The sequence below is a fragment of the Oncorhynchus mykiss genome, chromosome 25 (assembly GCF_057628025.1).
Source record: "Oncorhynchus mykiss isolate SJ-2025 chromosome 25, ASM5762802v1, whole genome shotgun sequence".
In the NCBI taxonomy this organism is placed as follows: domain Eukaryota; kingdom Metazoa; phylum Chordata; class Actinopteri; order Salmoniformes; family Salmonidae; genus Oncorhynchus; species Oncorhynchus mykiss.
In genome coordinates this window covers 75,329,486-75,344,676 of record NC_143046.1, presented here as the reverse complement: position 1 = coordinate 75,344,676, position 15,191 = coordinate 75,329,486, and the positions used below count along the sequence as shown (strand labels likewise).

General features: G+C 41.1%; 1 protein-coding gene across 1 annotated transcript in view; it reads right to left on the bottom strand.

Annotated features, from left to right (window-relative positions):
- LOC110505763 (EH domain-containing protein 4-like) overlaps positions 1–15,191 on the bottom strand; it is a 44,401-nt gene that overhangs the window by 7,485 nt on the left and 21,725 nt on the right. The window contains exons 4-5 of the mRNA XM_021585192.3: positions 2,072–2,484; positions 158–322 (exon numbers count right to left, since the gene is read on the bottom strand). Coding sequence (XP_021440867.1) covers positions 158–322; positions 2,072–2,484 — 578 coding nt within the window. The remainder of the gene's footprint in view (positions 1–157; positions 323–2,071; positions 2,485–15,191) is intronic.

Here is a 15,191-nt window from a genome sequence, read left to right as displayed (position 1 = left end):
GCAACCTGCCTAGTGTCCCAAATGGCACCCTATTCTTTTTTTCTGCACTAACTTTGACCAGGGCTCTGGTCAAAAGTAGTGCAAGGGAATAGGGTGCCATTTGGGAAGTAGCCATATGAATTATTCTGAATTTGGGGGGCAATGTAACCCAGCTGACCTGCATCTTGACGACATTGGGAAAGTCTCCAGGGGAGATGTGGTGCTCTCTCTGCAGTATGGTGTAGATCTCAGGAAGTCTCATGATCAGTTCCTCTTTCTTCTTCTCCTTCCCAAACAACGACGGCATCTCTTTCTTCAGGTAGCTGATGATGTAGGCATGCACCTATGGGAGAGATGTAGAGAGAGAGTATTAGTATGGTCAAGCCTGAGCCACTTGTCTATTTATGTAATTTCCAGATTTCAGCTTTCCACATATTCAAATAAGGTTCTATTACACTGTATGTATGAGGTCATGCTGCTTTTGATACAACTTTTGTCTACATCTTTGTGGTATTCGTCCTTCTACATGCTTGATATTTTCATCTGGTTTCATAATAATAATAATAATGATTTGGTGGGTGATTACATTTGTCCTATTTCACACATCTACAAGTGTGTACACGCATGTGTGAATTGGAAATGTGTTTTTCACATGTCTTAACTCCCCCGGAGACACCCTCAGAGAATGGGGTCACGGCCAGGGACAGCCATTATCAACGACGACCCTGTTGATGAGACTTGTACAGTGTATTTGTGAACTGAAATTGTATAAGGGGAAATGATAAGGGGGGTTAAAACAGAATACATCAGATAGAAGCTGATTGCATTAATTCACCAGGTTCCTTCAACCTCCAAGCATTGTTGGACCCGCAGGGTTATCAATATGTTCCTCATGTTTGCAAGTGCGACTCCACCTTGTAAATGTCCTTGCCAGGGGGAACATTCAACAACACCGGTGTTTACACAATCATTTCCTCAATAAAGTAGGTTTGGGAGGAAGTTCGCTCCTGGGGATAAAGTAAGGTTGTGCCTTTTAGTTTCCAGAGAATATGAGAATGTTTATTCCTCTTGGAAGCAGGCAGGCATTGTGGGATGGGCAAACAGACGGACGGACAGAGACAGACAGGGTTGGTGTGAACACTATGGTGCTGGAGGCTGGAGTGCCAGTGCTTACAAGCAGGCAGGCAGGCAGGAAGAGGTTCAGAGGGTGGGTAAATATGGGCCTTGTTTTTTTTCAGGACTTCATACATTCCTCTCTGACCAGGGGTGGGGGGTGACCGAGACCGGCAGGGCCAACCTGGAGTGCTTTACTACCTCACATGGTTTCACACACTCTCAGCATAGCAGGAAGTAATGTGGAGAGCTGCTGGATTTCTGTTTGTCTGGCCAGTTGGAAAATATTGCGGAAGAGATAAGGGTACACTCTGAGGAATGGCCCTCCTCTGTTCTGGATAAATTGCTTTGTGTGCTGCAGGGAGACTTAAGTACCAGTCTGAATGGAAATACTGTAAACCAGGGATCCCAGAGGAAGTGTTCATGTTGCACAACAGGCCAAAAACAACACAGGTGTAAGACCACATGGTCAGACTTAAAGTTGTAGTCCGGGATCTTAAGCACACTTAAGTGCCGATACAATATGTATAGCGATTCTCACGATTCTATATTTATTGCAATTTGATACTGTGGTTCTACTGCGATTTGATGTTCCAAACATATTGCACACTATGTCTCCTGAAGACAGATGAGATTGCATTGTAAAATTAGTTTTGATCAGTCATGGAAATGAATGGTGCTGAAAACATGTTGGCTCACTAATTAAAAAGATAGAGAACAAGGATGAAACATTTTTGCAAAGGTTCCGTACAGCCGACTAGCGCTAGCTGAGCAAAAACATTTAAAATATTTTCAAATCGAGTCAAAGTATATATAATATTGTCCAAAACAACACTGCGATATGTAACTGTATAATCCCCCCCCCCCTAATCACTAATAGAGACATGGGTCTTATTAGGACTATTGGCCTCCAGGGACAGGACAAGAATGGGCAGGGCAGAGTAGGTACTGGGGGAGTACAGTTACAGTAACACCTTACCTTAGCAAGTCGAGCCCGTTTGATGAGGTCATTGAGTTTGCGTAAGGCAGCGTTCCGGGGCAGGCCCTGGATGTCCTTGAAGAGGTCCTGGGCCTCTGCCTCAAAGAGCCTCCGGTTCTCCGTGTTCTGCAGGGGCTTGGCCCAGAATGAGCCCAGGTAGACCCTCACCACCTCGGGTGTGTTGATGACTTTCCCAAGGGACCACATCAGAGCTCCGTAGACCCTCATCAGCTGCTGGCTGTCCACCTGGTCTGCCTTGTTCAGCACCACGCGGATCTTGTCATCCTGGCCACGGAAAGCCTTGATGGCCTCAGAGAACTCGTCTGAGATGTCCAGTTTGTGGGCGTCGAAGAGCAGGATGATGCGGTCCACCCGCTCTCCAAACCATCGCAGCACCTCAGAGAAATCATAGCCTGTTGAGCGGGAAAAACAAACAATATTACAATCATGACACTCAGCCAACACTGAAGTAGTATCATTGTTGTATTAACAATTACCGATATTCATCTGTTCCGCTATTGTTTGTAGTCTTTTGTCTGCAGAACATTTGATTTACAATCTATTAGAGTGCAATGATTTCCTGGACTTGAAAAGAAAGATGTAACGCAAACAAATATCAGCCACAAATCAAACACTAGATGTTTATATGTCCTCTAACTAAGAGCGCTACAGCGGCCCAAGGGTGAAAGAACTATCTAAAAGTCACCACTAGTGTTTATACAACAGCCAACCAGCATCTTTGAAAATGACTAAACTATGGGCATCCTGAAACAGAATGAGTGTTTACCCAATAGAATTAATGTTTACCCAATAGAATGAATGTTTACCCAATAGAATGAATGTTTACCTACTTGTAGACAAAATACACACCAAGGTACACATACACTAGCCTACAGATACAGGTTAAATCATGTGCACGTGGCAGCTGTGGCACTCCTTAAAAAATATATGTATATATGTTTTGGGTCATTGACAAGTACCGGTATTTTAGAAGGTCTCCCTCCAAAGATTTTCTATTGGGTTCAGGTCTGGAGACTGTCTAGGCCACTCCAGGACCTTGAGATGCTTCTTATGGAGCCACTCCTTAGTTGCCCTGGCTGTGTGTTTCGGGTCGTTGTCATGCTGGAAGACCCAGCCACGACCCATCTTCAATGCTCTTACTGAGGGAAGGAGGTTGTTGGCCAAGATCTCGCGATACATGGCCCAATCCATCCTCCCCTCAATATGGTGCACTCGTCCTGTCCCCTTTGCAGAAAAGCATCCCCAAAGAATTATGTTTAGACCAAAAAGCACTACTTTTGTCTCATCAGACCACATTCTCCCATTCTTCCTCTGGATCATCCAGATGGTCATTGGCAAACTTCAGACGGGCCTGGACATGCGCTGGCTTGAGCAGGGTGCGCTGCAGGATTTGAATCCATGATTGCGTAGTGTGTTCCTAATGGTTTTCTTTGAGACTGTGGTCCTAGCTCTCTTCAGGTCCTTGACCAGGTCCTGCCGTGTAGTTCTGGGCTGATCCCTCACCTTCCTCATGATCATTGATGCCCCACTAGGTGAGATCTTGCATGGAGCCCCAGACCGAGGGTGATTGACCGTCATCTTGAACTTCTTCCATTTTCTAATAATTGCGGCAACAGTTGTTGCCTTCTCACCAAGCTGCTTGCCTATTGTCCTGTAGCCCATCCTTGTGCAGGTCTACAATTTTAACCCTGATGTCCTTACACAGCTCTCTGGTCTTGGCCATTGTGGAGAAGTTGAAGTCTGTTTGATTGAGTGTGTGGACAGGTGTCTTTTATACAGGTAACGAGTTCAAACAGGTGCAGTTAATACAGGTAATGAGTGGAGAACAGGAGGGATTCTTAAAGAAAAACTAACAGGTCTGTGAGAGCCAGAATACCTTCAAGTGTTTGGAAATTGAGGTCTTGGCTGATTTCATTTGATTTTCCCATGATGTCAAGCAAAGAGGCACTGAGTTTAAAGGTAGGCCTTGAAATACATCCACAGGTACACCTACAATTGACTCAAATGATGTCAGTTAGCCTATCAGAAGCTTCTAAAGCCATGACATCATTTTTGGGAATTTTATAAGCTGTTTAAAACTTCTTATGGCTGGGGGCAGTATTGAGTAGCTTGGATGAATAAGGTGACCAGAGTAAACTGCCTGCTACTCAGGCCCAGTTGCTAATATATGCATATTATTAGATTAGGATATATATTTGGATAGAACACACTCTGACGTTTCTTAAACTGTTTGAATGATGTCTGTGAGTATAACAGAACTCATATGGCAGGCAAAAACCTGAGAAAAAATCACACCAGGAAGTGGGAAATCTGAGGTTTGTAGTTTTTCAAGTCATTGCCTATCGAATATAAAGTGTCTATGGGGTCATATTGCACTTCCCAAGGCTTCCACGAGATGTCAACAGTCTTTAGAACCTTGTTTGAGGCTTCTACTGTGAAGGAAGGGGGAATGAGAGCTGATTGAGTCAATGGTCTGGCACAGTGCCATGAGCTGATCACGCATGCTCACGTGAGAGTTAGCTGCGTTCCATTGCATTTCTACAGACAAAAGAATTCTCCGGTTGAAACATTATTGATGATTTATGATAAAAACATCCTAAAGATTGATTCTATACTTCGTTTGACATGTTTCTACGAACTGTAATATGACTTTTTGTCTGAACCTTCGCCTGGACTTGCCCGCGACTCGTGAGTTTGGATTGTGTACTAAACGCGCAAACAAAAAGGAGGTATTTGGACATAAATTATGGACTTTATCGAACAAATCAAACATTTATTGTGGAACTGGGATTCCTAGGAGTGCATTCTGATGAAGATCATCAAAGGTAAGTTAATATTTATAATGCTATTTCTGACTTCTGTTGACTCCACAACATGGCAAATATCTGTATGTCTTGTTTTTGTGTCTGAGCGTCGTACTCAGATTATTGCATGGTGTGCTTTTTCGGTAAAGCTTTTATGAAATCTGACACAGCGGTTGCATTAAGGAGAAGTTTATCTAACATTCCATGCATAACACTTGTATTTTCATCAACTCTGTAAAATCACTGGATGTTTTGGAAGCAAAACATTACTGAATGTAACACGCCAATGTAAACAGAGATTTTTGGATATAAATATGAACTTTATCGAACAAAACATACATGTATTGTGTAACATGAAGTCCTATGAGTGTCATCTGATGAAGATCATCAAAGGTTTGTGATTCATTTTCTCTATTTCTGCTTTTTATGACTCCTCTCTGTGGCTGGAAAAATGGCTGTGTTTTTCTGTGACTAGGTGCAGACCTAACATAATCGTTTGGTGTGCTTTTGTCGTAAAGCCTTTTTGAAATTGGACACTGGTGGGATTAACAACACGTTTATCTTGGTGTGTAAAATGTAAAATAATGGTGTAAAATACCTTTAATTTTATGAATTTTAATTATGAGATTTCTGTTGTTTTGAACTTGGCGCCCTGCACTTTCACTGGCTGTTGTCATATCGATCCCGTTAGCGGGATCTAAGCCATAAGAAGTTAACCTTTTGGGGTAGGGGGCAGCATTTTCACTTTTGGATTGCGTGCCCAAACTACTCTGTCCCAGATGCTAATATATGCATAGTATTAGTATTGGATAGAAAACACTCTGAAGTTTCTAAAATTGTTTGAATGATGTCTGTGAGTAAAACAGAACTCATATGGCAGGCAAACCTTTGAGAAGAAATCCAAACAGGAAGTGAGAAGTCGATTTTCAAAACAATGCCTATTCAAATCCCTGTTATTTATGGATGTGCTTGCACTTCCTAGGGCTTCCACCCGATGTCAACGTCTTTAGAACCTGTTTTGAGGATTCTACTATAAAGGAGCGGCTCATAGGAGCTATTTGAGTGAGTGGTCTGGCAGAGAGCCTCGGTCTCATGACGCGCACTCCCGAGAGAGTTAGCTCCCATTCCAATGCTTTTCTTCAGACAATGAAATTCTCCGGTTGGAACCTTATTGATGATATATGTTAAAAACATCCTAAAGGTTGATTGCAGACATGTTTTGACTTGTTTCTACGACCTGTAACGGAACCTTTTGAGTTTTTGTCATGGAGGAAAAGGTCGCGCCTCATGAAGATGGATTACTGGGCTGAACACGCTAACAACAAGTGGCTAAATGATGGGCTTTATGGAACTTTATGGAACAAATCAGTCATTTAATGTTGAACTGGGATTCCTGGGAGTTATTTCTGAGGAAGCTCATGTAGTGAATATTTATAGTGTTTCTTTAACGAATGTTGACTCCAAGATGGCAGAGTTGTCCCTGGCTGTTTTTGGGTACTGAGCACCGTTCTCATGCTTTTATGCTTTTTCCGTTTAAAAAAAATCTGACACAGCGGTTGCATAGAGGATAAATCTATCTTAAATTCTGTGAATAACACTTGCATCTTTTATCAGTGTTTATTATGAGTATTTCTGGGAAAATCACCGGATGTTTTGGAATCAAAACATTACTGCACGTAACGTGCCAATGTAAACTGAGATTTTTGGATATAAATATGCACATTATTGAACAAAACATACATGTATTGTGTAACATGATGTCCTATGAGTGTCATCTGATGAGGATCATCAAATGTTAGTGATTCATTTTATCTATATTTCTGCTTTTTGTGACTGCTATCTTAGGCTGGAAAAATGGCTGTGTTTTTTTGACTTGGCTGTATTGGACTTGTTAAAGTTACATATTTCTAAAAAATATTTTGAATTTCGCGCACTGCCTTTTCAGCGGAATGTTGTCGTGGGGTTTTGCTAGTGGAACACCTTACCCATCAGATTAAAGGCACAGTCAACTTAGTGTATGTAAACTTCTGACCCACTGGAATTGTGATACAGTGAATTATAAATGAAATAATCTGTCTGTAAGCAATTGTTGGAAAAATTACTTGTGTCAAAGTAGATGTCCTACCCGACTTGCCAAAACTATAGTTTGTTAACAAGAAATTTGTGGAGTGGCCTCTAACCTAAGTGTTTGTACACCTCCGACTTCAACTGTATGTAGTAGGGAGGCACGATATATCGGTAAGCATATCGGAATCGGACGATATTAGTTAAAAATGCCAACATCGGCATCGGCTCTATGTACAGTCGTGGCCAAAAATTGAGAATGATACAAATATTAATTTTCACAAAGTCTGCTGCCTCAGTTTGATTGATGGCAATTTGCATATATTCTAGAATGTTATGAAGAGTGATCAGATCAATTACAATTAATTGCAAAGTCCCTCTTTGCCATGCAAATGAACTGAATCCCCAAAAAATATTTCCACTGCATTTCAGTCCTGCCACAAAAGGACCAGTTGAGATCATGTCAGTGATTCTCTCGTTAACACAGGTGTGAGTGTTGACGAGGACAAGGCTGGAGATCACTCTGTCATGCTGATTGAATAACAGACTGAAAGCTCCAAAAGGAGGGTTGTGCTTGGAATCATTGTTCTTCCTCTGTCAACCATGGTTACCTGCAAGGAAACACGTGCTGTCATCATTGCTTTGCACAAGAAGGGCCTCACAGGCAAGGATATTGCTGCCAGTAAGATTGCACCTACAGTGCCTTGCGAAAGTATTCGGCCCCCTTGAACTTTGCGACCTTTTGCCACATTTCAGGCTTCAAACATAAAGATATAAAACTGTATTTTTTTGTGAAGAATCAACAACAAGTGGGACACAATCATGAAGTGGAACGACATTTATTGGATATTTCAAACTTTTTTAACAAATCAAAAACTGAAAATTGGCTGTGCAAAATTATTCAGCCCCCTTAAGTTAATACTTTGTAGCGCAACCTTTTGCTGCGATTACAGCTGTAAGTCGCTTGGGGTATGTCTCTATCAGTTTTGCACGTCGAGAGACTGACATTTTTTCCCATTCCTCCTTGCAAAACAGCTCGAGCTCAGTGAGGTTGGATGGAGAGCATTTGTGAACAGCAGTTTTCAGTTCTTTCCACAGATTCTCGATTGGATTCAGGTCTGGTCTTTGACTTGGCCATTCTAACACCTGGATATGTTTATTTTTGAACCATTCCATTGTAGATTTTGCTTTATGTTTTGGATCATTGTCTTGTTGGAAGACAAATCTCCGTCCCAGTCTCAGGTCTTTTGCAGACTCCATCAGGTTTTCTTCCAGAATGGTCCTGTATTTGGCTCCATCCATCTTCCCATCAATTTTAACCATCTTCCCTGTCCCTGCTGAAGAAAAACAGGCCCAAACCATGATGCTGCCACCACCATGTTTGACAGTGGGGATGGTGTGTTCAGGGTGATGAGCTGTGTTGCTTTTACGCCAAACATAACGTTTTGCATTGTTGCCAAAAAGTTCAATTTTGGTTTCATCTGACCAGAGCACCTTCTTCCACATGTTTGGTGTGTCTCCCAGGTGGCTTGTGGCAAACTTTAAACAACACTTTTTATGGATATCTTTAAGAAATGGCTTTCTTCTTGCCACTCTTCCATAAAGGCCAGATTTGTGCAATATACGACTGATTGTTGTCCTATGGACAGAGTCTCCCACCTCAGCTGTAGATCTCTGCATTTCATCCAGAGTGATCATGGGCCTCTTGGCTGCATCTCTAATCAGTCTTCTCCTTGTATGAGCTGAAAGTTTAGAGGGACGGCCAGGTCTTGGTAGATTTGCAGTGGTCTGATACTCCTTCCATTTCAATATTATCGCTTGCACAGTGCTCCTTGGGATGTTTAAAGCTTTTTGTATCCAAATCCGGCTTTAAACTTCTTCACAACAGTATCTCGGACCTGCCTGGTGTGTTCCTTGTTCTTCATGATGCTCTCTGCGCTTTTAACGGACCTCTGAGACTATCACAGTGCAGGTGCATTTATACTGAGACTTGATTACACACAGGTGGATTGTATTTATCATCATTAGTCATTTAGGTCAACATTGGATCATTCAGAGATCCTCACTGAACTTCTGGAGAGAGTTTGCTGCACTGAAAGTAAAGGGGCCGAATACTTTCGCAAGGCACTGTAAATCAACCATTTATCAGATCATCAATAACTTCAAGGAGAGCGGTTCAATTGTTGTGAAGAAGGCTTCAGGGCGCCCAAGAAAAGAGCGCAAGCGCCAGGACCGTCTCCTAAAGTTGATTCAGTTGCGGGATCGGGGCACCACCAGTACAGAGCTTGCTCAGGAATGGCAGCAGGCAGGTGTGAGTGCATCTGCAAGCACAGTGAGGCAAAGACTTTTGGAGGATGACCTGGTGTCAATAAGGGCAGCAAAGAAGCCACTTCTCTCCAGGAAAAACATCAGGGACAGACTGATATTCTACAAAAGGTACAGGGATTGGACTGCTGAGGACTGGGATAAAGTCATTTTCTCTGATGAATCCCCTTTCCGATTGTTTGGGGCATCTGGAAAAAAGCTTGTCCGGAGAAGACAAAGTGAGCGCTACCATCAGTCCTGTGTCATGCCAACAGTAAAGCATCCTGAGACCATTCATGCGTGGGGTTGCTTCTCAGCCAAGGGAGTGGACTCACTCATAATTTTGCCTAAGAACACAGCCATGAATAAGAATGGTACCAACAAATCCTCAGAGAGCAACTTCTCCCAACCATCCAGGAACAGTTTGGTGACGAACAATGCCTTTTCCAGCATGATGGAGCAACTTGCCATAAGGCAAAAGTGATAACTAAGGAACTCGGGGAACAAAACATCGATATTTTGGGTCCATGGCCAGAAAACTCCCCAGACCTTAATCCCATTGAGATACTTGTGGTCAATCCTCAAGAGGCGGGTGGACAAACAAAAACCCACAAATTCTGACAAACTCAAAGCATTGATGATACAAGAACGGACTGCCATCAGTCAGGATGTGGCCCAGAAGTTAATTGACAGCATGCCAGGGCGGATTGCAGAGATCTTGAAAAAGAAGGGTCAACTCTGCAAATATTGACTCTTTGTATCAACTTCATGTAATTGTCAATAAAAGCATTTGACAATTATGAAGTGCTTGTAATTATACTTCAGTATTCCATAGTAACATCTGACAAAAAATATCTAAAGACACTGAAGCAGCAAACTTTGTGGAAATTAATATTGTGTCATTCTCAAAACTTTTGGCCACGACTATAGTTTAACGCTGGATGTGCAAAACCGATGTCAAAGCTGACGTGCATACCTTTATAACATAGGTAGATGACGTAATAACGCCATGAAAAATACAGCGCAACACAGCTTTTCTAACCTAGCCCACACTGTCTGCTGTGTGGATCTATTTTGAAGTTTCAAAGTAAGATAACAAAAAGGCCATATGCAACGTTTGTGCTGCTATTATTTTCTGAGGGGAGAAAGTGAAATCTTTCAACACCACAAATCTAATTACTCATTTGAAAGTGCATCACCCCCATACTTAGAACAAAAGCAGAACAAAAAGTAAGCGCACACTTCCAACTACTAAACAAGTTCAAGCGAGCAGTCATTTGAAAGGGTAAGAAAATTTCTGCTAGACAACTCAAAGGTGAAATTTATTAACCCCAAGATAATGGAATTCATTGCCCTTGACAAGCAACCGTTCTCTGTAGTGGATGATGTTGGCTTTCGCCGACAGGTCGAGCACCTCGAGCTCTGGTACACACTACCAAGTAGGCACTATTTTTCAGATGTTGCCCTACTGGAGTTATACAACATTGTTGAAACGCATATCCATGAGCAACTTGCTATGGGTATCACTGCTATTAGCTTCACGACTGACATTTGGACCAGCGATGTCAGCCTCATGAGCATGCTGAGACTGACAGCACAGTGGGTCGACAAGGATTCCGTACTGAGGAAAGCCGTATTGCATGCTCAAGAATGTTCTGGTTCTCATACCGCTGCTGCCATTTCAATGGCATTTGAGAACATGTTTGTCCACACTAGTACAGGGAGCACCTTTTCAGTGCAGCTTCACACATTGTAGACAAAAAAAGAAAGACTCTCTTGCGACAAAGCCGAGCTGGTCCTCTTTGTTAAAAAAAAACTTCCCCAAATGTTACAATTGTAATTAGACAGTCATACTGTAACCCAGACATCTAGAGTCACTGGAAAGAAATTGACTAAGTCCTATGGCTTTTCTGCTGTTTATTCATGGCTTGTATAGGTCAAGAGTTTAATTTAAAACAAAGCAGTTTTGTTCTTTTGTTTATTTTTTTATTTCCTAAATGAAAGATGAGATGTGTTGTAAATTTGCTCGCATTTTACTAGTCAAGTCAGTTGAGCACATTTGAAAACCTTAAGTTGTGCCATTTATAGCAGTTTATGACAGCCTAGAGTCAGCTAAAATTATTAACTGCATTTTAGTTTAATCCAATATTTCTTTCAAAGCATTTTAAGTTTCTCCATACAGTCAAGATTGGATAGTAAGAAGAGCCACCAACAAATTAACCATCTTTGTAATGCCTGGCAGCTAAAATTTGTGTCATGAATGTCTGTGTTGTGATAAAATTAATGGATTTGTCTTTTTTCTCATTTACATGTTATTAAAGAATCTGGTATCGGCCAAAAATGTCATATTGGTGCATCCCTAATATGTACATATTACGAGGAATAGTGACCGATAATTAACAGTAGCGTATGTGAGTCAAAAATGTTTGTGTAAAAAGCGTTAATGCAGATAGTTAAATAGTTAACCAAGGAGCTACCCGGACTAACTATTCACAGTCGTCTTCAGAAAGTATCCATACCGTTTGACTTATTCCACATTTTGTAGTGTTACAGCCTGAATTCAAAATGTATTAAATATAGATTTTTCTCTCACCCATCTACACACAATAACCCATAATGAAAAAGTGAAAACATGTTTTTTCATTTTTTAAAATGTTTTTTATGTTGAAAATGAAATAAAGAAATATCTGATTTACATAAGTATTCACACCCCTTTGCTATGACACTCCAAATTGAGCTCAGGTGCATCCAATTTCCTTTGATCATCCTTGAGATGTCACTACAACTTGATTGGAGTCCACCTGTGGCCACCTCAATTGTTCAGACATGATTTAGAAAGAAACACAACTGCCTATTGTCATGACGTGGCCCTCTTTGGGTACAGCAAGCACCATCCCCCTCTCACCACCTCTCTCTCTTCCACCTACACCCAGGCTCTGTTAGGCAGGTCATAAATTCCTAGAGGAGTTTCTCTCCTCATGGCCAGAGTATAGACAGAGTGAGGTTCACAGGAGAACAAAGGAACCTCTTCCACATCACATAACTTGAGAACTGAACAATCTCCATGTTTTGGAGAATATGTACATGGCCGGGGTAGAATCCAGCTACGAACTAGTCCGTTTTGTACAATTTTGTGAAACTCATGAGAGACAATACAGCCACATTCCCATAACTCTGTTTATACAAGAGTCTCAGTTGTGAGGCTTGCATCTAATTGTTGTATAAAATGAATGAGTAAAGACGAAACTACTTGTGAAATTATGTAATATGATTTTAAACTGTTTAATGAAAGAAACTCCAATTCCCTTTGGAGTTTAACTAAATCAATGACCCGCCCCATGAGCACAGACATTGATCTGGCGTCATGGGACAGCCCCTTTCTACTGTTACGAATATAACCCCCTCCTGAAGGATTTCTTATTAGGCCAGCTTACCTCGATTACCATGAGAGGACTAAGGTTTGAGTAGATTGCTGAATCTTTTAACCTTTCTAGGGCAGGCGTTCCGCTAGCGGAACCCCTCGAAAACATTCCGCTGAAAATGCAGCGCGCCAAATTCAAAAATATTTTGTAGAAATATGTAACTTTCACTCATTAACAATTCCAATACAGCAAATGAAAGATAAACATCTTGTTAATCTACCCATCGTGTCCAATTTCAAAAATGCTTTACAGCGAAAGCACAACATATTATTATGTTAGGTCATAGCCAAGTCAACAAAACACACAGCCATTTTTCCAGCCAAAGATAGCAGTCACAAAAAGCAGAAATATAGATAAAACTAAATCACTAACCTTTGATGATCTTCATCAGATGACACTCATAGGACATCATGATACACAATACATGTATGTTTTGTTTGATAATGCGCATATTTATATCCAATTGGCGCGTTACGTGCAGTAATGTTTTGATTCCAAAACATCTGGTGATTCTGCAAAAATACTCATAATAAACATTGATAAAAGATACAACTGTTGTTCACAGAATTAAAGATAGACTTCTCCTTAATGCAACCGCTGTGTCAGATTTCAAAAAAACTTTACGGAAAAAGCATAATCTGAGAACGGCGCTCAGAGCCCAATCCAGCCAGAGAAATATGTGCCATTTTGGAATCAACAGAAGTTAGAAATAACACCATAAATATTCACTTACCTTTGATGATCTTCATCAGAAGGCACTCCCAGGAATCCCAGTTCGACAATAAATGACTGATTTGTTCCATAAAGTCCATAATTTATGTCCAAATAGCCACTTTTTGTTAGCGTGTTCAGCCCAGTAATCCATCTTCATGAGGCGCAGGCACTTCGTCCAGACAAAAACTTGAAAAGTTCCGTTACAGTCCTTTAGAAACATGTCAAATGATGTATGGAATCAATCTTTAGGATATTTTTAACATAAAACATCAATAATGTTCCAACCGAAGAATTCCTATGTCTGAAGAAAAGCACTGGAACGAGAGGTAACTCTGTCAGGAGTGCGCGTCATGAGACCAAGGCACAATGCCAGACCACTGACTCAAACAGGTCTCATGAGCCCCTCCTTTATAGTAGAATCCTCATTCAAGTTTCTAAAGACGGTTGACATCTCGTGGAAGCCGTAGAAAGTGCAACTTTATCCATATCCCAATGTGTATTCGGTAGGCCATGCTTTGAAAAACTACAAACCTCAGATGTCACACTTCCTGGTTGGATTTTTCTCAGGTTTTCGCCTGCCATATGAGTTCTGTTATACTCACAGACATCATTCAAACAGTTTTAGAAACTTCAGAGTGTTTTCTATCCATTACTAATAATAATATGCATATATTAGCATCTGGGACAGAGTAGGAGGCAGTTCACTCTGGGCACGCTATTAATCCAAAGTGAAAATTTTGCCGCCTATCCCAAAAGAGTTTTAACCAAACCTCGTGGTTAAACTCTGAGACTATCAATCCGACAGAATAAGAGAAAATCTTTGATACTAATTACTAGTCTGCAGCTAGGAATTCTATACCATTGAATGCGAAGGCCGACAACCACCGAAACATCTACTCTATAACAACATTTCTGAATGTTACTCTGAAGTAGCCATTCTAACCAAAAGACTCCAGGGACGCAGAGAGAGGGGCGGATGAACTTCCAACAGAGATCATGACGACACACTGAGCGTAAATATATATATTGATTGCAATTATTCCCGAATGAGTGAGCGTTCATGTGCAAAGGATTAGCATTTCAATGGTTATAATTATCAACTTTGTAGTGTCTTATCTTTCGCGCCCTTCTCAGTCACTTTGTCTACCAAGCCACGATACCGGTTTATCCCACCAGGGCACATCCCCTATCATTTCCCTGTAACCATATCTACTTTGTTTGTTTGTGTGTGCATTTCTGTGATTATTTAGTTAGTTAATTAATACATGATTGAGACAATTGATGTATGGATGATTCTTAGTGAAGACTGGGTTGGTGCAGATAAGCAACAATTTACGACGTTTGGAATGAGACTAACGTGAGGTAAATAATAATTCATTAATTAGAAGACTAATTGATCAGATATTAAAATATCTCAAAGTTATATTAGGAAAATTATAACTTTGTAATCTGAATATTTTCCTTGGTGCCCCAACTTCCTAGTAAATTACATTTACCTGATTAGTTAATCATGTAATAATAATGACAGAGAATTGATTTGATAAACTAACAGTCTTCAGTTTAATGATGCCAAAGACACACCACTATATAAGGTCCCACAGTTGACAGTGCATGTCAAGGCAAAAATCTCAGAGAACACAGTGGTCTCCATCATTGGGGAATGGAGAAAATATGAAACTACCCAGACTCTGCCTAGAGCTGGACGTCCGACCAGACTGAGCAACCAGGTAAGAAGGACCTTGGTCAGGGGGGTGAACCCAATGACCCTTCTGACAGATCTACAGTTCCTTG